This window comes from Fukomys damarensis, unplaced genomic scaffold (assembly GCF_012274545.1).
Source record: "Fukomys damarensis isolate Sample0158 unplaced genomic scaffold, DMR_v1.0_HiC HiC_scaffold_3, whole genome shotgun sequence".
In the NCBI taxonomy this organism is placed as follows: Eukaryota; Metazoa; Chordata; class Mammalia; order Rodentia; family Bathyergidae; genus Fukomys; species Fukomys damarensis.
In genome coordinates, this window is record NW_022900915.1 from 46,361,587 (window position 1) to 46,385,775 (window position 24,189).

General features: G+C 36.4%; 3 protein-coding genes across 3 annotated transcripts; all 3 read right to left on the reverse strand.

Moving 5' to 3' along the window:
• Positions 1–296: 296 nt before the first annotated feature.
• Positions 297–1,295, reverse strand: LOC104858216 (olfactory receptor 14C36). The gene has a single exon (XM_010618305.2). It carries the CDS (start codon positions 1,293–1,295, stop codon positions 297–299), a length of 999 nt encoding a protein of 332 aa, XP_010616607.2.
• An 11,047-nt stretch (positions 1,296–12,342) lies between these two features.
• Positions 12,343–13,347, reverse strand: LOC104858217 (olfactory receptor 14C36). The gene has a single exon (XM_010618306.2). It carries the CDS (start codon positions 13,345–13,347, stop codon positions 12,343–12,345), a length of 1,005 nt encoding a protein of 334 aa, XP_010616608.2.
• A 9,510-nt stretch (positions 13,348–22,857) lies between these two features.
• LOC104858218 (olfactory receptor 14C36) lies at positions 22,858–23,862 on the reverse strand. Its single transcript, XM_010618307.1, has one exon. It carries the CDS (start codon positions 23,860–23,862, stop codon positions 22,858–22,860), a length of 1,005 nt encoding a protein of 334 aa, XP_010616609.1.
• Positions 23,863–24,189: the final 327 nt, after the last annotated feature.

The following is a 24,189-nucleotide window of genomic DNA, read 5'->3' on the forward strand; positions in this document are numbered from 1 at the left end:
GCCTTGCAAGCACAAGGACCCAAGTTCAATCCCCAGCACAAAATAAATAAATAAATAAATAAATAAATAAATAAATAAAAGTTATCTACTTAGTTTGCAGTTTCTACAGGACACTTTGGGAGGAAATTCTGACTGAAATTCATACACATTGAGTGCTTTTTCATCATATTCTGAAATATTTTATAGAATATTAGAATTATTAAAAACAACAGAGAAAAGTAACCAATATATGATAAGTTCAACCATTTTAGAAATTAAATTTATATAAAGGATACACAATGTCTAATAAATTATATCTATTTATTGCCACAAACGTGACTATGACTAAGCTGCAGAGGGAAAGTCTTCTTAATTCTGAACACATTTCCTGAATTGATCCTTCTTGTCATGAGTTTCCTCATGGCACACTTTATCTGTTCATTTCTGAGACTATAAATAAGAGGGTTGAAGAGGGGAGGAATTACAGAGTAGAACACAGACATAACCATGTCCCTAATGCTGGCAGATATCGCAGAGGGTCTCAGGTAGACATAAAAGCCTGAGCTGAGAAAGACCACCACCACAAGAATGTGGGGGACACAGGTGGAAAAGGCCTTCTTCCTGTCTGCTCCCACTGGAAACTTGATCACGGTGGAAAATATGTGAATATAAGACTTGATGATATAAATGAAACAGCCACCACATATCACTACACTAGACACAAGAATGGCAATCTGGTTGCTGAAGGTGTCAGAGCAAGACAGCTTCAGCAGAGAGGGGATGTCGCAGAAGAGCTGCTGGACAGCGTGGGAGTGGCAGAAGGGCAGTCGGAAGGTGTTGAGGGTGTGCAGGGCTGCATAGATGAGGCCAGTGAGCAGAGCGACCAGTGTGCTGTGGACACACAGGCGAGGGCTCATGATCACAGGGTAATGGAGGGGCCTGCAGATGGCTGCAAAGCGGTCGTGAGCCATCATGGTGAGAAATAGTACCTCTACAAATGCAAAGAAAATCACAAAGAAGACCTGAGCTCCACACCCTGCCCTTGAAATGGACCTTGTGCCCAGCAGGGAGTTCACGCAGGAATTAGGGACGGTGACAGAAATGTAGCAGGAGTCCAGGATGGACAGGTTCCTCAGGAAGAAGTACATGGGCGTGTGAAGGCTCTTGTCAAGAGTGGTGACAGCTGCAATGACCAGGTTTCCCATTACGGTCATCAGATAAATCAGAAAGAAGGACATGGCATAGAAAAGCTGTAGATCCCGCATGTCAGAGATCTCCATGAGGAGAAAGTCCATTGTCATGGTGGAGTTGGACATCTGTGGAGGATGTGGCCTGTACCTGAGAAGACAGGTAAACTCAGAAATAATCACAGTGTGGAAAATTCCTTCATAACTATTAAATTCTGGACCCAGGGATCACAGTTTTTGGCTCTCCTAAAATTTTTGGATGATTCTCCCTTAGTCTGAAGGTTATTCTTCAGCATTAATAGATCTTTATTGGCATTGTTGCCCTGTGTATAATTTGCTCCTGTTGTGAAATTTATGTGACCTATTGTCTTTTAAAGCTAGTAACATTCTGGTCATGTATGTGATATATACATATCTTAGTACTAAGGAAGTTGGTATATTATTAAAACATTCTTAAGTGTTTGTAGATGGGGAGGGGAGGAGGGGGTGAAGGGAGGGCAGGGGTATGGGGAAAAAATGAGAACCAAGACCTGTCATGTAGAAGTACAAGACCCCAACAATGAATGTAACTGTACTGTATCCCTTAAATGTACCAATAAACTCAATTAAAGCTGAAAAAAATAAAAAAAAAATGAATTGACTTTAAAAAAAAATTCTTCTTAGATTTTTGCTAATGTTCAAAGGTTCTAAACTGTTCACAGTTGACAAAAATATATCACTTGATATGATTAAAAAAGCAAAAAAATCCTATATTCTGATTTTAATAAGAATAAAAATGGAATAATTTGCAATGCTAAGACCATCTCTCACTCCGTCACCCTCCCCCCACCCTCCTTTCTCTGTATCTTTGCTTTCTTAAGATCACACACAGAACCCAGAATACTTTCTTTGCTAAGAATTTGCTCAACTACTGTGATAGTACTCCCTAAGCATAAAAGTGCAGAGATTGTTCAGACTCAGCTACTCTGCTGAATTAGAAAGAATACATCTTTGTCTCTATCTTTGTCTATCTCTCTCTGTCTTCCTCTTTTCTATCAGAAAATAAAAAAAGTATCGGCTAATTGCTCTGAGAATTAGGTTGATTATGCAGAATATCAAAATCATTCCAGAAATATCCCTGTTTGAATTGTCAGGAATATTACCACCTGCAAAATATGTTATTATCCTGCAATTTCAGATGATGTACTATGGTCGCACTCTATTTAGGTAAAATTCATTTATCAACCCTACATCTCTAAACATCCTGAGGGTTAGCACTGCCCCCGTGATCTGAGCAGACTCCTCTTGGAGCTCCAGCCTAACCAGCCAAACCCTCGCACGCCTTGTAGTTCTCTCATCTGCTGTCCTCTGCCCAATTAAATGGCTCTATTTTCAAAAGAATGTCCTAATGTTTTCCCTTTGATGAATGAGTTACAATTTCCTTCCCTTATATTTTTTATGCTTCTGATCTACTTTGAATTTTACTATGTACAACTTTCATGAGTTGTTATTCCAGGAATATAGACAGTTTGTCTATACTTATTTTTAAGTAAGAAAAATTTACCAATCAGAGACTCCCCAAATCCTCCTCCAACGAATAAGGAAGGGAGGCAGGAGTCCCAGGATGTGCTATTTCTCCCCATACATTTAAAATTGTTGCTTTCTTAACCCAAGATATATGCCCTTGTTGAAAAAAGAATAAAGATTTTCATTCTTGTGGTCTTTGCATTCTTTGAATTTATCCTATGATTTTCTTTTCATTACAACAAATATTTATGTCCTGCTTTCACAGGAGATTTGAGAGTAGGAAAGGAAGTAAACATTTTTGAATCTCACAAAAGTTTAATTTTACTAAAAGACACTAACATTGTAGAATTAATGTCTGATTAAAAGATTGTAATAAATTTAAATGATTCTATGATAACTAAGAAATTGTATATAGACAGGCAAAATAAACAGAACTTGGTCAGATGAATGATGATGTTTGGGTGACAGACCCTAGCCATGGAATTGAAGCCAGTTATTTTACACTGGACTCTTGAGTTGCGATAAGGCTGACATATCAACAATATGGGTTAAGACCAGAATTTTATTTTTAGCTAAAAACTAATGTATGGAGTTATGACCCAAATGCTGGCCTCTTATGATCCCATATGGTACCATGTGCAGGCCTATCCCTTAAAGAGTTCTGAAAGGAACATTACAGCATACTTTCCTGTGAGGGATTGAGAAATCCGAGACCAGTGCCTATAAGGTCACAGATTTGCCTGGAAGAAAGTGTGGCCTAAAATTAAAAAGGAAAGAGATCTTGAAGACAATTGACCAACTTGAGTACAACCAGCCTTTGCAAATGCATTCAGTTCATAAGTCAGGAGCGCATTTTCTCTCTCTTCTCCAAAACTAGTGATTTTTTTCTGTACTTTGTAGACAACACTAATATTTTTCTCTTTAACAGCTTTAAGGAATCAGATGAATACTAAATATATCCATAGTTCAGTTAGATGAAAGACTATACTGTGAAGCCTAACTTCTAATCTTACAAAGAGTGAAGACCAGTATTTAATGATTTTCTATTTGAAAAGAACTAAAAGGATGAGAAAACAGGGTCTCTGAAAAGGATTCAGCTCATTTTTAGGTTAAGACTTTATGATTTGAAATATATTCTTCCTGTGGTAAAAGTCTGAACTGTGTGATAGGAAAATGTGTGTATAGGTACATATATTTTTATGTTATTACAAGAAATCTCTGTTGCTCTACTTATTAGTATATCTCAAAGATTATACACGCTGAGAATCTTTTCTTAAACTTAAAATGTAACATTTTCTCCTACAGATGAAGTCTGTTCCACTGAAACAAGTTGCCATTAACATTGTTGTGCTCAGTCCTCTCTTTATGTAAAGTTTATGACCTCTCTCTCTTTGGTTTAGGACTGAAATTCCAATTTTTCTGTGAAGTTACCATGATTTACCCCAATGGAGAAACCACTATGCGGTAACCACATGCAGATTTTGTGACACATAACGAGAAAGAGGAGCCTGTATACGTAGCATTAGATCAGGTGTCATTAATGCTTGGATATAATTTACAAGCAGAAATTTAGCATTCTATGGTGAAGGAATAATAATTTATGCCATATAAATAGTTCCAATATACCTGATTAAAACAGCATAGTTGATGCTTTCTTGAAGAGTAAAATACCTTGGTAGTTTGTCAAAATATAGATTTTAAGGCCGGGGATTTAGCTCAGTGGTTCCACTGCTTGCCTTGCAATCACAAGGTCCTGAGTTTGATCCCTGGTACAAAAAAAATATATATAGAGAGAGAGATAGATAGATACATACATACATAGATAACGTGTGTGTGTATATATATATATATATATGCATAGATAGATATAGATTTTGAAAGTTTACATTTCAACAATCAAAGCTCATCAAAGTATTTCTGAGTTAAAAGTATCAATGCATATTCTCCTACACAATTTATAAAACAAAACACATGGTTAGTTTTGTGTGAATGTATCACTCACGCTAACAGAATGTGCTAAATGGATTTCTCCTCTGTTGTATTTAGATAGTTTAACTCTTCCCAAAATAAACTGCTACTTCCTACAAGAGCGTCACCTCGAACTTCATATTTCATCAAGTTTCTGCTAGTGAATATTTGGGACATTTGTTTCTTTCTACCTGTTTTAATTTTTGAAATTTACTTTTGTGAAAGCATGACTTTATGTGTGGAAAATAACCTACTTCCTAGAGCATGTGATTTGGGTTTTCAATGTTTTCTTTTCCTTCTGGCAACCCTACTAACTACTGTGAAACCTTATGCTTAAGTATGTGGACTGACACGATGACACTAAGATATGTTTCAGATATTTATTGTGTGCAAACTTTTCCAAAATTGTTATAGATTAAAATGATAGACACCATGCATGAAACTTTAGTTAACTGATAACATGGTCATTATATGGGAGTTGTCTTGGAAAGGGTGAGGCTAACTTGAAAATATCTAATCCTTTTATGTACAAATTGAAATTTTAAAAATATTGGTAATTACATTTTCCCTCTCGATAATAATTTAATATCTTTCTTTTCATGAAATGAATTAGTAACCATTTTTCTCAAGCAAAATCATTAAATTAATATTAAGTCATTGTCTTAAATGGGACTTCAGTTTGTTTACTAGAAAATAAATATAATATACAGGCCTTTTGTAACAAAATGAAAAGTTTTCATTGTTTTACTGTGTAGAGTTTTAAAAATAAATTGCATTAAATATAATTTCAATCAAATCACTCATGGAATCACTGGTTTACATAATAATTTAATTCTTAGTTACTCAGGAAATTACAATTATGTATCCAACACTCCTCATTTCAGGCCCAGCTAAAAGGGATGGACTAATTAGGTGGGAACTGCAACCAGATCATCTAATCAAAATCCAGCACCTTTTGAAAAAGAAACAGTAGCTTTCCTTCTCAGGAAAACTCATAGATGCGGCCTCCTGAAAAAAGTTCGGTGACACTTGAATAGAATGAGTAAGGGTTCTGGATTTCAGATTTCTCAGTTGACGGAGACTACAGAGCCGTTCAGGTTTGAATCCCTCTGCCCACTTGTGCTGCCAGTCTTTAAAATTAGGATTTGTTCACAGCTCTTGACCCACTCATTGTTTTACATGTTTAATTCATGCTGTGAAGTTAACATGTTTACTTACATGTAATGAACCATTCTGCTTTATGAGCTAATTTTTGAGTGATGCTTTAAGGAAATTTGCAATAGATGACTTTATAATGGACCCTTGATTTACTAACTCAGTTTGTTTATGAGGGCAGATTGTGAATCAAGTTGATCAAGTAAAGGCCCAGGCTCCTGTACACAGCCTTCCAAGTTTGTATCTTGTATAATTTGAGGCCATACTTTCTTCCAGGTAGATCTCAATGTCCAGAGAGAGACACTGGCCTAGGATTTCTGTTAACCCCTCACAGGAAAGCATGTGATAATATTTTTTCCAAAACACTTATGTGTTAAATTTGCATCTGAGACCATGTAGAAGCAAAAGCACCCAGTGCTCAGGCAGTAACTCAAGAGATTACTATTAAGTTAAAACTTCTGCTTGTAATAAAAATTCTGCTTGTAATACACGTTGTTTTTGTCAGGCTGTTCACAACTGGAGTAGACACAGTGTATTAGCCCATACAGGTCCTTCTATGTTTGATTCAATTCATTCTCTCTTTTCAAATAAGTTATTATTGTACTCCAAATAAATGAGCTTTAAGTGCAGATGGAAGGAAAGAAACAGTTATCAAACTATTCATAATAATACCCCACACTCACCAGGACCACACTGAATAGTCAGTTCTTCCAGTAGCTCTTTTACCCATGCACCAAGACCAAGTATACATGAACCAGTTTTCAATGATGAAACCTCATCGTTTCCTCATTCAAATACTTCTATAGGCATTTTAAAGTCCACCTGTAGTCACCAGGGACAGGTTAATGTGATCATGTGGAAATTGTTGCATCATTCCAAGTGTGTAGCTCAGGGAAACAATTTCAAGTGTTGGCAGGGAACATAGAGACTCATCTGGAGATCCAGAGAGCTCTGTTGTTCCATGTCAAAGAGATTTGGCCTAAGCAGTGCACGTGTTTTGGACTTCAGCATGCTTTGTACATCTGAAAGCACTGATATCCATTTCCTTCTTATACTATCTGGTAGATTAATGATTTTCAGTGTTCATAGTAAGAAAGGATGGAATCCCTCATGGGCAGGCACTCAAGGTGAGAAATCTAGGTTCTGCTGAGACTTCTTCAACTGCAATGAACTCTGCATTAAAACTCAGCAAAAGTACTTTATCTGAAAACTGGGCAATTCAGTCATCTCTTAATCTTTTGTTCTAGAAGCTCTACTTACACAGAAATATTTCACTAAGATATATGCTTAATGAGTAAGCAAGAATTTGTAAAACTATCTGGGATTTATAAAATCACTGTTTTATTTTGGAAAATAGAAAAAAAACTTCCATGCTTGTAGAAATGCACATTAAAAGGATTTTTATACATTCTAATGTCACTCAAAGAATTTTCATGTGTAGAGAGCAGTAGTTTCTTCTGCCAGGTGAGACAGGTTTTCAGATCTCTCTTTCTTTTGTTCTAGAAGCTCTACTTACACAGAAATATTTCACTAAGATATATGCTTAATGAGTAAGCAAGAATTTGTAAAACTATCTGGGATTTATAAAATCACTGTTTTATTTTGGAAAATAGAAAAAAAACTTCCATGCTTGTAGAAATGCACATTAAAAGGATTTTTATACATTCTAATGTCACTCAAAGAATTTTCATGTGTAGAGAGCAGTAGTTTCTTCTGCCAGGTGAGACAGGTTTTCTGCTTAGAGTTGCTTAGTTTTTTTTTTGGTTTTTCTTTTTTTGCAAATATGATCTCAAATGTAACTAAAAAGTATTACTGCATACTCATAAGTGTCTTTTATTATATATGTAGCATTCTAAGCCATTTTCATTGATCAAGTTCAGGAATGCACCTAAGGAAATTAACCATCATTTGTATGTATCAACAGTTCCATTTGATACTGCACTGGCTCTTGGACAAGCATCTGAAGCCAGATGGGGGCAGGATGTATACCAGTGCTCCTACACCGTGTCGATTTATGAGATAGGAAAGGAGTTCTCTAAGATAACTTGAGCCTTGTGAAAGACAGGAATAAAACTAAGAATTTCATGGTGGACTAAAATAAGCACATATAAACATCAATGAATAAAATCTTTTAAAATGAACTTAAATTCATCCATGAATTTATCCAAAAATTAAAACTTATTACTGATCACTTTAAGAGATACTAGTTCATCATTTTAAGCATCACAAGAAAAGTAGAAACCGGGCTGGGGATTTAGCTCAGCGGTTCAGTGGCCTGCCTTGCAAGCTCAAGGACCTGAGTTCAACCCCCAGTACCAAAAAAAAAAAAAAAAAAAAAAAAAAAAAAAAAAAAAAAAAAAATGAAAAGTAGAAACAAATGAAAGGATTTAGGCTTAAAACTCCAACAGCCCCTTAAGTAGCTACCTGAGGTGTGTAAGCCCCGCAAATGAGACCACCATGAATGAGAAAATAAATTGTTAATTAAATTTTACTTCAGTTCTTTTAAATTTAGACATACATAGTCACAAGTACCCAGATTTTTGACATATCATTAACTTGAAACAGAAAATTTATTTGTATTCTGATTTCAAAATTTCATGTTATATTAAAAAATAAGAGGAAAGGGCTGGGGAGTTAGCTCAGCAGTGCTCCCACCTGCCTCACAAGCACAAGGTCCCGAGTTTCATCCCCCTCAAAAAAAAGAAACAAAGAAAGAAAAGAAAAAGAATTAAAGAAATGAGAAAATTAAAAAGTTCAAACCATGTTAAAATTTTTAAAGGATTATAGTATAAGAATTACATCTATAAAGTCTCAAACAGGAAAATAGGCATGTATAACATATTTAAAATGCATTATTTGAATATACATTAAAAAGGAACAAGAGGTAGAGAGAGATATTAGGTGGATTAAAACCTTTAAAAGTATGATGATGATTAATAACTTGAGTGATGAACTCAGGCAGGTTCACGACACATTCTTTCTTTTCCAAATGTATTCATTAGCACTTGTTAGGAGTAAAAGAAATCTGCCTTATGATTCAATTCTTTTCTATTCCCCTTCCCCTTTCCACCCACCTGCCCCTCTGGATCCCCATTTTCTATTTGCATTATTGTGTTTACTATTCTTACTTTTAGTTCATGTTTTCAACATATAATGTGTCTACTCACTGAGAGTGTTTGGTATTTATACATGGCACAGTATCTTTGCATTCCCTCTCCTTCCAGACTTCCCGCATTTCAGGTCTCTTGGTCCCCTTCCTGTTGGCAAAAGATCTATCACTCTGTTTCCTTATATCAAACTTTTATTTTGCTCTTTAATTTCATGTTTTCATGCAAAAGATATACATATTTCACCTTGTGTTTCAAATTTATTGAACTTCACATGTCATTCTCAAAATGTCTTTGTCATTTTCTCATTGCTGAGACAAAATATCCATCCTTCACAAGTTAAGGGAGGAAAGTCTTAGTTCACCTCACAGTTTGTAGAGATTTCAGTCCACGGTCAGAAGGCCTCAGGGCTGCACAGCAGAGGGGCAGTGCAGAAGAGAAACAGTTTACAGCATCGCAGACAGGAGGAAGCAGCAACATCCAGCCTCCCTTTTGGTTTTATCCCATCAGAGCTACAAGCGTATGGGTTGCTGCCACTCACACCCAGTGTGGGTCTTCTCTTTTCAGTAGTTCTGTCAAGGCACATCTAGAATTATACGAGTCCAATCAGAGATCTAATCTACTAGTCTTATCCATATATCATATTCCTAGATCCTAGATCCCCATACTGCTGAAAAGCCCAGGCTATGAGGTCATGGGGGGAACAATTAAATGAAAGCCTTGATAAGGTGCATCCGTTTTCCTACAAATGATGCAGTTTATCTTTATTTTTGGCTGAATAGTGCTCCCTGTGTGTGAATATCACATTTTCTCTATCCAGTTTTTTGTTATTGGCCAAATAGGGTATGTCCAGGATTTAGTTATTGTGAATTTTGCTGCTATTAACATAGCTGTATGTCTTTCACTGTCACATTATGTCTTCAACTCTTTGTACAAAATATCAATATTTGAGGAGGGGGTAAAGGGAGGGAAGGAGTATGGTGAAAAATATTTGGATACCTCTTTCAAATGGAACTTCTGTTTAGCTCTTTGAGAAATGTCCATACTGATTTTCACAATGGCTGTGCTATTTCTATTTCCATAAACATTGTAAAAATGTTTCTTTTACACTACACCCATGCTGGCATTTGTTAATATTCAATTTTGATGATTGCATATATTTCTTGTGTAAGAGAAAATCATAGGGTGCTTTTAATTTATTTTTAGTCTAGTGACCAAAGATGTTGAACATTCTTTATGTTCACTACAAATTTGTAATTCTGAGAAGTGTGTATCCATTTCACTTACCCATTTTTTGATTGGGTCTTCTGTTTTGGAGAATGAGTCTAGGATTGCTTGTGAATGCTCTCTTCTGGTTCTTTGACACACTTGACTGCTTTAGTGTCAGAACCACTCTAACCTTGGCCTGAACATGAAGTCAGGTATTGTGCTGCCTCCTGCTTTCCTCTTGCTGTCCAGAATTGATTTTTGTATTATAAGACTCTTCTGATTCCATAGTGATTTTGAAAATTTTAGTCTACTTCTGTAGGCAGGGCAATTGGTACCTGTTTTTGTTTTTGTTTTTGTTTTTGTTTTGTTTTGTTTTGTTTGAGACAGGGCCTCACTATGTAGTTGAGACTGACCTGGAATTCACTATGTAGCCCAGGCTGTTCTCTAATTTATAGCAATCCTCCTGTCTAAGCCTCCGCAGTCCTGGGTTTAAAGGCATGCGCCACCACGCCTGGTGACATTGGCATTGTTATTGAACATCCTTTAAATCTATCAGTTTTGAAAGTATGGCCATTTGGACATTGATTTTGCCTATTCAGGAAGAAGGGATATCTTTTCATTTTCAAGTGTGGTCTTTCAATGTCCTTTTTTGGGGGGACTCTAGTTTGTTTTTTGTTTTTACTTCCTTGGTTAGGTTAACTGTAAAGTAGTTGATTTTTCTTGTTGGTATTTTGAAAGGTTTTAATACGTTATTTAATACATTGGATATTTGTCAAAATAAACACAAATATTTACTTTTCTCTTAAAGTCACATTTATGTTTACGTATTTTCTGACAATTATATTTCACCTTCAATTGTTAGTTTAATACAAAGAATATTTTAACATAACTTCTTCCACTGTGTTTAATACACTGTTGTAAACACTGCTTTATCTATAAATGCTTATGATAATCTTGTTTCAAACTATTTAAACAGAGGAAATTTAATATTTGGGAAGATGATCTATATTGTTCAGAATCTGTTACTAAATTTCCTTGTTTTCATGTAAATCTTTCTGTAGAATGAAACCCTCTTTAGTTTCCAACTGGCAATAATAACCAACATTAGTAATTGTGCTCCACAAAACAACATAGATTGAATAAACACCATGGCTGTCAAAGCTGTAAGGAATAGATAGATATAATCCATGTCCTGCTCACACTCTGATGAAGGAAACAAGAGAAATAAAAATGAGTATAATAATTAAACACTAATTTAACAAATTCCCTTATGTGTTAAATCGTTTTTTTCTTCTTTTTTATAGAACAACCTTATAAATGAGTAAGAATCTGAGATAAGGAGACAACAGCCAGTTTGGGTCAGGGTGATGTTTTCCAGAAACTCTCCAATCTGATGGGTGAGCAGAGGTGGGGGACCCCTCATACCTGTGGCCCAGTCTCCTCAAGGCTGTGAGGAGGGGTTCCAGTGAACAAAGAGGAGGTATCGGGAACAGCAGCATCACCTCCAAGGTAACTTATGCAGCACTTATATGTCTGTATCTTGAGTTTATTAGCTTCATTGCCAACTTTTCACAATGTCTTCCTTGAAATACATGCCCATTTTAACACAATATGTAGTAAACAATGAATGCTTACAATCTTGTTACTTAAAATGAGGAAGTCAGCAAGACTAAGGGCTGGCTTTATCCTTATCACTTCTGCTTAAATTTCTCCTAGTATTTCATAATGAGCATCTTAGATTTTTATTGTGTTCCATGCCATCTTTCTTATTTTTCTCTCATTCTGCCTCTGTTTAAGTAAGAGATGGCCTCATCCATGTACTTTGTAAGGAATTTAGCAACATGTTTCATATTCCATAATTTCTATAAATTGTAAAACACTGGTTAGTGTATGGTCCACATGAACTTCTGACTTTCCAGAATTCATATTTCTGAACATGGAAGATATGGTGAAAAAACCTGAGAGGTCAAAAAATTTTGACTTGTGCTTCATCAACCAGTGCTTTTTCCCATTGCTTCCCTATATTAAATTTAACCAAACAATTTAGAAATGACTGAAATTGTTACATGAGGAACAGGGATTTAGCTCAGTGTTCAGTGGCCTGCCTTGCAAGTGCAAGGACCCAAGTTCAATCCCCTGTATCCTCCTCCCAAAAAAGAAATTGTTACATGAGATGTTTAAAAGACATAAGTATTTACTTCACAAGAAAGGTATGGAATGTCTTTAATTGCTTATTTGCTTTTATTGCCAAAAGCATGACTATGACTACTATGAAACAGAAATCCCCCCTTAATTCTCAATACACATTCTGAATAGAACATTCTTGTCATGAGTTTCCTGATGGCATATTTTATCTGTTCATTTCTGAGACTGTAGATAATAGGGTTGAAGAGGGGAGGAACTACAGAGTAGAACACAGACAGGATCATCCTCAAGACTCCAGCAGACATTGCAGAGGGTCCCAGGTAGACATAAGAGCCTGTGCTGAGGAAGACAGACACCACGAGAATGTGTGGGACACAGGTGGAAAAGGCCTTCTTCCTATCTGCTCCCACTGGAAACCTGAGCACGGTAGAAAAGATGTGAATGTAAGACTTGATGATGTAAATGAAACAGCCACCACCAAAAACCGATCCAGAGATTAGCATCATGATCTGGTTGTAGAAGGTGTCAGAACAAGACAGCTTCAGCAGAGAAGGGACATCACAGAAAAGCTGCTGAACAGCATGGGAGTGACAGAAGGGCAGTTGGAAGGTCTTGATGGTGTGCAGGGCTGCATAGATGAGGCCACTGAGCAGAGAGACTAGTGTGCTATGTACACACAGGTGAGGACTCATGATCACAGGGTAATGGAGGGGTCTGCAGATGGCTGCAAAGCGGTCATGAGCCATGATGGTGAGAAATAGTAACTCTACAAATGCAAAGAATAACACAAGGAAGACCTGAGCTACACATCCTGCCTTTGAAATGGAGCTTGTGCCCAGCAGGGAGTTCATGCAGAATTTAGGGACAGTGACAGAAATGTAGCAGGAGTCCAGGATGGACAGGTTCCTCAGGAAGAAGTACATGGGTGTGTAAAGGCTCTTGTCAAGAGTGGTGACCACTACAATGAAAAGGTTTCCCATTATAGTCATCAGATAAATCAGAGAGAAGATCATGGCATAGAAAACCTGTAGATCCCGCATGCCAGGAAACTCCATGAGGAGAAAGACCATTGTTGTGGTGGAGTTGGACATCCGTGGCTGATGTCGCTTGTTCCTGAGAAGAGAAGACAGAAGTGCTGAACCCAGGAAGAATCGCAGTGCAGGAAATACGTTCATAGCTCTTTACCCTTCAGAAGGTTTAGTAGTTATAGTCCATGTTGTCCTGGTGTTACTCAGTGCTGGCTCGCCTATTTTAGGATCATTCTGCTTTACTTTGAATGACATTCTCCTTCCACCTAAGTAGAAGTTTATTGTCATTGCTGCTTTTCTTGTGATTTCCTCCTGCATTAAAATGTATGCAACGTGTAGTCTTCCCAATGTTAGTGAAATTATTGACATATGTATATACATATTATATATATAATGGTGTTACTCAGTGCTGGCTCGCCTATTTTAGGATCATTCTGCTTTACTTTGAATGACATTCTCCTTCCACCTAAGTAGAAGTTTATTGTCATTGCTGCTTTTCTTGTGATTTCCTCCTGCATTAAAATGTATGCAACGTGTAGTCTTCCCAATGTTAGTGAAATTATTGACATATGTATATACATATTATATATATAATATAAAAATATTCTTCTATTTAATTTTTACTGTCTAATATACAAAGGTTCTAAAATGTTCAGAGTCAATAAAAATATATCATTTGATGTGATTAAGAAAGAAAAAAAATCCTGTTTTCTACTTTTTCAACAGAAACAAAAAATACAAACCCAGATGTGGTGACATACACCTGTAATCCCAGCACTTAGGAAGCTGAAGCAGGAGGTGTGCTGTGAGTTTGAGACCAACCTGAGCTACACGGTGAATTCCAGGTCAGTCTTAACTACAGAGTCAGACCTTGTCTCAAAAAAAAAATACGTAAACAAATACACAAATAATAAAAATACAATAAATTACAATATTAAGACCACAGCTTATCTCATTCAAAATTTTAGTTTGCATCTTAGAGTAAAATAAGCTTACTTTCTATTTTTCTCTCTCTCTTCCTCCCTCCCTTTTTTTATTTCCTTCTTAGGATCTAACCCAACACCCACAAAATTTTCAAGGCTAAGATCATGCACAGCCACTAGGATAGTATTCTCCTGGCATAAATGTGACAGAGACTGTTCTGTTTCTCCTACTTTTTGTGTTAGTTACAATATTTATTTATCTCTGTTTTGTCTCTTGGTCTCTCTTTCTCTGTCTCTCTGTCTCTGTTCTTTGTTTCTCAAAACTGGTAACATAATAAGTGAGGTGCTGTGGGAACTACAGGAATTACTCAGCATATCAAAAATATTACTGAAATATCCCTGGTTACCATTGTCAAGAACTTTGGCAAGATGCTTGCTATTTTCCTAAATTTTTCGAACATGTATGACTGTCACACAGGATTTAGGAATAATTCATTGATCAGCCCTACCCCTGTAAAGATCCTGAGAGTTCCCACTACCCCCATGTTCTCAGAGCCGTTTCCTCTTGGAGCTAAGTCATAAGCAGCTGCCCAGCCTGTGGTTCTCAGACATCTGCTGCCCTCTGACCAAATTGTGGCTCTGTTTTCAACAGAATGTGCTTATCTTTTTCCTTTGATGAGTGATTTAGAATTTCCTTCTGTTATAATTTCTTGCTTCAGATCTAATTGCAATTTTACTATAAACACCTTTCGTGTGTTGTTATGATAGGAACATACAGCTCCTGTCCATAATATTTTATAGCAAGAGAAATTGACCAATGAGACACCCCACAAGACCTACTCTAAAGAATAATGTAGGGATACAGACGCTACAGGAACTGGGTTTTCCACTTATCCCTTTAAACTTGTGACTTACCTCACCCAAGATATATGGCCCTGTATACAAAGGAAGAAATGCTCACCTTGTTGTGTTCTTTAATTTTTTCCTACATTTTTAAAAATTACAACAAAAATTAACTCATTTTTTTCACTGGAGTTTTGAGAGTAGTAAAGGAAGCAAACATCTCTGGATCTCATGAAAATTGAATTATACTAAATGAGACTAACTGTAGAGTTAAATGTCTGACTTTAAAGGATTGTAATTAACATGAATGATTTTATGGTAACTAAGTAATTGTATAAAGACAGGAAAAGGAAAATGACTTGTTCAACCATGTGATGACTTTGGAAGATAGAACCTGACTGTGAAAAAATATTGTACAGTGAACACTTGAATTATGATCAGCCTGACATATGAATAACTTGGGTTAAGACCAGAATTTTAACTTATAACCAGTCTTGAGTTATGAACCACATGCTGGCCTCTTGTGTTTCTATGTGGTCTCGGGTACAGATTTAACCCTTAAAGAGTTCTGAAAGGAACCTTACAGCATTCTTTCCTCTGAGGGATTAACTGAGAAATCCCAGGCCTGTGTCTCTAAGGGCACAGATCCTCCTGGAAAAAGTGTGGCCTAAAATTAAGAGAGAGGCATTGAAGACAATTGTCCTACTTTAAATACAACCAGCATTTGCAAATGAATTGAGTTCTTAAGTCAATGGTCCATTGTGTCTACTCCAGAACTAGTAATTGGTTTTAGTCCTTTGAAGGTAACACCAGTATTTATATGTTGTTCAGCTTTAATGAGGAAGATTAATGCTAAATATGTCCACATTTTGGTGTACCAGTTTATATATCTTCAAGATTATATGTGCTGGGAAACTTTTCTTAAACTTGAATTGTAGCACTTTCTAACACAGGGAAATCTGTTTCAGCGAAACATTGCCGTGAGCATTGTTGTGCTCATGCCTCTTTTCTCGTAAAGTCTGAGACATTCCTCTCTTTGTTTTAATCACTGAAATTTCATAATTTTGTGTGACTTTTCTATGACTTACCCCGGCTGAGAAACTAGAGTGCAGTAACCACGTGCAGTTTATGCAGAACATAAAGAGGAACAGAAGCTCGGATATCTAGAGTTAAATCAGGTGTCGTTAATATTTGGATATAATTTGAAAATGAACAAATATTTATCATTATATTGTGAATGAATAATAATTTTATGGCACACAAATTATTCTGATATACCTGATTAAATAAGGCCAGTTGCATTTCTGTAGAAAAGTAAATATAGTGAAGTGGATGCACATTGAGGCCATACTCTAAAATGAAATTAATAAGACACACGTGTAAATACCGAATAGTTCCTTTGGTGTAATAAACCAAAAATGTAAATAAGGATCAAAGTGTATAATTGTTATTCTGTAATAGGAAAAAATGTCTAAAGGTGTAGGGGAAGTGGGAGGGGGTAGTGGAAAGCTAAGAAGGGAAGAGAAAAAATAAGAGGGTGGAAAAAATAGAAACAGAGTCTGCGAATAGGGAAGAGTGAAGGGGGTGAAGGGAAGCAAAGCACGTTAAAATATTTTCTGACTTAAATGGTCACTCAGCATCAATACATAATCTATGTGTACACTATTTATATAAACAAAGTGTGTGGTTAGTTTTCCCAAGATGCATCACTCCAACTGAAAGGAAAGTGAGAATTACCTATCTCCTTCGTTGTATTTAGATATTTGAACTCTTCCCCAAATAAACTGCTGCTTTGGGCAAGAGTGTGACCTCAAATCTTTGTACATATATTGAATTGGTAAAAAGCTACAGATTTCATTAAATTGCTGAATATTTGAGACATTAGTTTCTTTTTTTAATTTTGAAATATACTCTTGGGAATTCATGACTTTGTATAACCTACTACTTCCTTCAGCATATGTTTTGGAATTTTAAATGTTTCCCTTTCCTTTTGTCAAAGCTGCATATTACTGTGAAACCCTATATTTCGCTGTGTGGACAGACCCAGTGATACAAAGATATGTTTCAGATATTAATTGTGTGCAAACATTTACAAAACAGTGAAACAATTAAAATGATAGACATTGTGCATGAAACTTTATTTAACTACTAATCTTGTGATGTTATGGGCAATACTATAGATTTTTGTCTTAGAAAGGATAAGGCTATGCTTAAAATATACAATTCTCACATGTGCTAATTGCACCTTAAATAATGTAGATAATTAAATTTGTCACTATAAATAATAGGCTAATCTCTTTATTTAGTTGAAATGAAAGAAGAAGCATTTTTATGTAAAATCATTAAATTAATATTCTGTTATAATCTCAAATGGGACTACATCTTTAACAAAATGTAAATTTAAAATACAACTTTTGCAACAAAATGAAACGTTTTCCTTCTTTTACTGTATAGAGTTTTTAAAAACTGCATTAAATAAAATTACAATTAAATCACTCCTGGCATCACCAGTTTTCCTAATGATTTAATTCCTACATATCAGGAAGTTACAAGTGTGAATCTAACCCTGTTCAGCTCAGGCCCAGCTGAAAAGGATGAACTAATGAGGAAGAAACTACAACTAGATCATCTAATCAAAATCCAGCACCCTTAGAAAAGGATTCTTTTTACAAAGACCATAAAAAATGGTGGAGGGGTTTAAGGGAAGCAGGGGAGGGAGAAAAAGCAAGAAAATAAAGAAAAAGAACATCCCACTGATGAATGTAACTGTATCATACATCTAAAGGGTACCAATAAACTTGATGGAGAAAAAAGAAAAGAAAAAGATTCTTAGGAGATTTAAATGATAAAATATTTCAAGTTATGCATTTTTAACTTATATTTATATTCCTTCACTTTTCTCTGAAACAGTAGCTTTCCTTCTCAGGGAAACTCATAGGCACAGCCTCCTGATCACATTTCTCTGGTGTTTGTCCACAATGAGAAAGAGTCTTCTGGAGTCCAATATATCAGTGGACAGAGACGATGAAGAGCCGCTCAGGTTTGCAGCCTTTTCCCACTTGAGCTGCCAGTCTTTGAAATGAAGGGGCTGTGGGCAACAGCTGACCCACTCATTGCTTTGCATTTTTACTTCACGACAAGAAGTTGACCTGTTTCTTATATCTAATGAGCCACTCAGTTCCATGTAATGACTTCTCTGAGTGAAGAGTTACTGAAACATGCAACAGATGAGACTGCAGTGGACCCTTGACCTAGTAGTTCAGGTTGTTTTGAGAGCAGACTGTAACTCAAGTTGGTCAATTGAAGCTTAGGCTCCTGTGCACAGCCTTCAAAGTTTGTCTCCTGTACAATTTTAGATCACACTCTTTTACAGGCAGATTCCAATGTCCTAAGAGAGACACTGTCTCAAGATTTCTCAATTATTCCACCAAGGGAAAGGATGCAGTAATGTTCTGTCCAAAACACTCTAAGTGTTAAATCTGCATCTGAGTCCATCTGGGAGCACAAGCAGCCAGCATGCTTGTTGTAATTTAGAACTAAAATTCCAGACATAACATGATACTCTTACATCAAGCCAGTTGCAATTCGAGGGTCAATTTAAATCAGCACATGCAGAGATTTTTGTGTTTGATTCAATTATTCTATCTTTTCAAATGTTATTAATTCATTCAAAATGAGTAAGTGTTCAGTACAGAAGGAAAGATATAGACAGTTATCTAGATATCCATCATAATACCCACACTTACCAGCTCCACACTGTGAATAGCCTGTTCCTCCAGTAGTTCTTTTCCCCACATAAGAAGTCCTAATGTACATGATCCAATTTCTAACAGTGAAGCCTCATCAGTGTTTCCTCATTTAAATACTTCAATATGAATTTTAAGGTCCAGCTATAGTCACTAGGGATAGGATCATGTGATTGTGTGATAATTGTTACATCATTCCAAGTACGTAGTTAAGGGAAACGATTTTCAACATTGGCAGTGCCCTTTGAGACTCATCAGGATATCCAGAGAGCACTGTTGCCCCAATGCAAAGGGATTTGGATAAATTAGTGCACATTTATGGACCTCAGTATGCTTTGTATATCTGGAAACATCGATGTTCATTTCCTTCTTGCAGTCAGCACTCATAATAAGAAAGAATGGAAACCCTCATTGTCAGGAATTTAAGAAATCTATTTGCTTTTGAGATGGGTTAAAGTGGAATGAACTCTGCATTAAAACTCAACAAACCTACTTTTGATGCAAACTGGGTAACTAAGTAATATCTTAGCATTTTTGCCTAGAATTTGTAGCTATACAGAAATGATGGACTAAGAGTATACACTTGCCTGAGTAAACATGCATTTGAAAAACTAGTTGGGTTTTCTCAAATTACTGAATAATTTGTGAAAATAGGAAAAATTCCATGCTGCTAGAAATGCACATTAAAATGATTTCTGCACATTCAATATGGCATTCATGTTTTAAGGTGTATAGAACGGGAGTAAATGTTTCTGACTGATCAGAGTGATTTTCCAGTTAAAATTATTTAGGTTTGATTAAAAAAAATGATCACAGAGCTGGGCATGGTCGTGCATGCCTGTAATCCCAGCACTTGGGAGGCTAATGCAGGAGGATCACTGAGAGTTTGAGACCAGCCTGGGCTACTTAGTGAGTTGAGGTCAGTCTCAACTACGTAGTGAGACCCTGTCTCAAAAAATAAACAAGAAAATTAAATAGATAAAACAATAAAAATGATCACAAATGTAATTAAAAGTATTAATACACACTCAATGGTCTTTTATTGCATATTTGCATAGAATTATGAGCCATTTTCATTGATACAATTCAGGAATGTACCTAAGGAAACAAACTTCCATATGTATTTATCAACAGTACCATTTCTTACTGTACTGGCATTTGGACAAGTATGCTAAGCTCAATGGGGGCCTGGAGGTATACCAGATGTTCCCGCAGCATAGCATTTTACCAGATAGACAGCAAGGAAGTTCCCACATGTAACTTTGGTCTTGACAGAGATAGAAGTAAAACTCAGAAGTTCATGACATGCTAAAATCAGGCCATTTAAACACCAATGAATAAAAACTCTTTTAATGAATTTAGATCCATTCATGCATGATGACACAAAAATTAAACATGTTACTGTTCACTTTATTGGGTGTTATACCACCAGTTCATCATTTTCAGCATCAGAAAGCAGTAGGAAACACTGGAAGGATTTATCCTGCTCAGTCCAACCTAAATAGTCCCTCAAGTAGCTAAATGAGGTCTGTAAGCCTGGCAAATGAGCCCCCCGTGGAAGAAAATATGTGTTTAGGGTCCACTTCAGTTGGTTTATATTCAAACTTAAGCAGTCACATGACAAATTTTTGTCACATGGTTAACTTGAAACACAGCACATTTATTTTTATTCTAATTTCAAAACTGTAATACATGTAACATTTCAAAATGAGAGAGTAACGAATTTAATGCATTTTATTAAAATTTAAAGAGAATGATATAAGAATTATGTTTAGAAAGTCTTGGACAACAATATCAATGCAAATATACTTAAGCAGTTAAAATATTTTAATTGCAGTTCACATTAACAAGTGACAAGAAGTAGAGAGGGAAATTAGCTAGATAAAATCATTAAAAGTACAATAACGATTAATAATCTTGAGTAATGAACTCAGCAAGGATCACTGAACATACTACCATTTTGAAATCTTATTTCTTTAGCATATGTTCAGAGTGCATGAAGTTTGACTTAGGGAGGAATTGCATGCACTCAACACATCAGATTCAATTATTTTATTCTCTTTCCACTGCTCACCCACCTGAAGCTCTAGAATTCCATATTCTATTTTCATGAGTACGTTTATAATGATTACTTTTAGTTGATGTTTGCAACATATAATGTATATATTCATTGTGAGTGGTACACATTACATGACGTATTTTGAATATTTTTACATTCCCTCTTTTTCCAGCCTCCCTTCATTCGGGGTCTCTTTGACCCCTTCCTGTTTGCGAAAGATCCATCTCTCTGCTTCCTTTAATCAAAAGTTCTTTTGCTCTTTAATTTCAGTTTGTCATACAAATGGAACTGTTAGATATTTATTTATTTATTTAATTATTTAGGGGGGTTTGAGACAGGGTCTCACTCTGTAGTTGAGACTGACCTATAACTCACTGTGTAGTCCAGGCTGGTCTTGAACTCACAGTGATCCCCCTGCCTTAGCTTCCTGAGTGCTGAGATTAGAGGCGTGCACCACCACACATGCCTAAATGTACATAAAAACTTGTAAAACTTGCAAAAACTCTGAGAAATCATTACCATTTTAACTTTTTATCCTCAGTTTCTAATAGAAACTTGCTTTTAAACTGATGAAATTTTTATTTTTGCTTTTCTATTAATTTGGGGCAATATTGCCTTAACAAGCTATTTAATACATCAAACATAAGTCAAAATAAGCACAACTATTTTACTTTTGTATTAAACTCACATTTTATAACGAATAATTTTCATCTTCAGTTGTGTGTTTTATATGAAACTATTTTAGCATAATTACTTCCACTTTGTTTATAGTATTGTTGTAAACACTTTTTCCATCAATACCTATGATGTTGATAATCTAGTTTGAAACAACTGAATTAGAACATATTTAACATGTTCTGGGTGATCTATTTTCTTCAGAATCTGCCATTAAATTTCATTGTTTTCATCTAAATCCTTCTGTATCTTGAAACCTGTCTCAGTATTCAGCTGGCAATATTAACCAATATTAGCAATTGTGCTCCATAAAGCGGCATAAATTGAACAAGCACCATTGCTGTCAAATTTATAAATACATAGATATATATAATCCTCATCAAGCTCAAACACTGATTAGAGAAATTAGTGAAGTAAAAATAAGGATAACAATTATACCTAATACAATGTTTCCTTGTATTTTAAATTGATTGTTTTTTGTTTTTTGTTTGTTTGTTTGTTTTTTGATAGGATAACTATACAAATCAGTGATAAACTGAGATAAATTGACAAGAGCCAGTTTGGGTCAGGGTGACACTTTCCAGGAACTCTCAACTTTGCAGAGAGAGAAGGGGTAGTGGACCCCTCATACAAGTGTCCCAGGCTCCCCAAGACAGTGAGAGGCTCAACCAAAACCACAGAGAAGGGGCTCTGGGGTCAGTAGCCTCACCTCCAAGGTAACCAATCGAGCACTAACCTGCCTGCCTCTTCACTTCAGTCATTGGCTCCACCACCCAATTTTCACATCTTCTAGGAAATGAGTATGTTTCTATACAATGTCTTGTACACATGAGTATAAAACTTTGTTAATTAAAATGAAGAAATAAAAAGCACTGAAGGCTAAAATTTCCCCCACCACTTCTGTTAAATTTTGTCCTAGTATTTCATGATGTGCATCTTAGAATTTTTATTGCATGAGATATGAACCTTCTTGTTTTTCTCATATTTAGTCTCTGCTTATTTAAAAGATAGCTTCATCATTATACTCTGTGAGGACTTTAGCAAAATATTTCATACTGCATATTTTTTGTATATTTTAAATGCTGGTTGGTGTACAGTCCCCATGAACTTCTCACTTTCCAGAAGCCATATTTCTGAACACAGAATATATGCAGAGAAAATTTGAGATGTCAAAAAATTTTGACTTCTCTGCAACAACCAGCTTTTTGCCTATTGCTTCCCTATATTAAATTTATCCAAACAATTCACAAATGACTGAAATTGTTACATGAGATGTTAAAAAGAAATGTGTTTAATTCACACAAAAGGTAGGAATGTCTTTAATTGCTTATCTGCATTTATTGCCAAAAGCATGACTCTGACTACTATGAAACAGAAATGCCTCCTTAATTCTCAATACATCTCCAGAACAGAACATTCTGGTCATGAGTTCCCTGATGGCACACTTTATCTGTTCATTTCTGAGACTGTGGATAATAGGGTTGAAGAGGGGAGGAACCGTGGAGTAAAACACAGACAGGACCATGTCCATGAGGCCAGCAGACATGGCAGAGGGTCTCAGGTAGACATAAGAGCCTGAGCTGAGGAAGACAGACACCACAAGAATGTGGGGGACACAGGTGGAAAAGGCCTTTTTCCTGTCTGCTCCCACTGGAAACCTGAGCACAGTAGAGAAGATGTGAATATAAGACTTGATGATATAAATGAAACAGCCACCACCAATCACCAGAGTAGAGAGAAGATTCCCAATCTGATTGCTGAAGGTGTCAGAGCAAGACAGCTTCAGCAGAGAGGGGATGTCGCAGAAGAGCTGCTGGACAGCGTGGGAGTGGCAGAAGGGCAGTCGGAAGGTGTTGAGGGTGTGCAGGGCTGCATAGATGAGGCCACTGAGTAGGGTGGCCAGTGTGCTGTGGACACACAGGTGAGGGCTCATGATCACAGGGTAATGGAGGGGCCTGCAGATGGCTGCAAAGCGATCATGAGCCATGATGGTGAGAAACAGTAACTCTACAAATCCAAAGAGTAACACAAGGAAGACCTGAGCTCCACACCCTGCCTTTGAAATGGACCTTGTGCCCAGCAGGGAGTTCATGTAGGATTTAGGAACGGTGACAGAAATGTAGCAGGAGTCCAGGATGGACAGGTTCCTCAGGAAGAAGTACATGGGCGTGTGAAGGCTCTTGTCAAGAGTGGTGACAGCTGCAATGACCAGGTTTCCCATTACGGTCAGCAGATAAATCAGAGAGAAGATCATGGCATAGAAAAGCTGTAGATCCCGCATGTCAGAGATCTCCATGAGGAGGAAGTCCGTTGTCGTGGAGGAGTTGGACATCTGTGGGTGAAGTGTCTGTGCCTGAGAAGAGAAGACAGAAGTGCTGAACCCAGGAAGAATCACAGTGTGTAAAATTCCTGCATAACTGGTTAACTCTGGACTCTAGGATCACAGGGATATTTGGTGCCTGACTCTTCTAATATTTTTTAATGATTCTTCTTTAGTCTGAATGATATTGTCCTTTGACCTGAGCAGATGTTCGTTGTCATTGCTGCTCTTTTTATAATTTCCTCCCGCATCAAAATTTATGCAACTTGTGGTTTTCTAAAGGCTAAGTTCCCCTTACGTAAAAAAAATACATTAATACTGTTTCAATACCATTAAAAT

Bases quoted from the DNA above. Each gene is read 5' to 3' on its own strand.
- LOC104858216 (XM_010618305.2), bottom strand. From the start codon at position 1,295: ATGTCCAACTCCACCATGACAATGGACTTTCTCCTCATGGAGATCTCT.
- LOC104858217 (XM_010618306.2), bottom strand. From the start codon at position 13,347: ATGTCCAACTCCACCACAACAATGGTCTTTCTCCTCATGGAGTTTCCT.
- LOC104858218 (XM_010618307.1), bottom strand. From the start codon at position 23,862: ATGTCCAACTCCTCCACGACAACGGACTTCCTCCTCATGGAGATCTCT.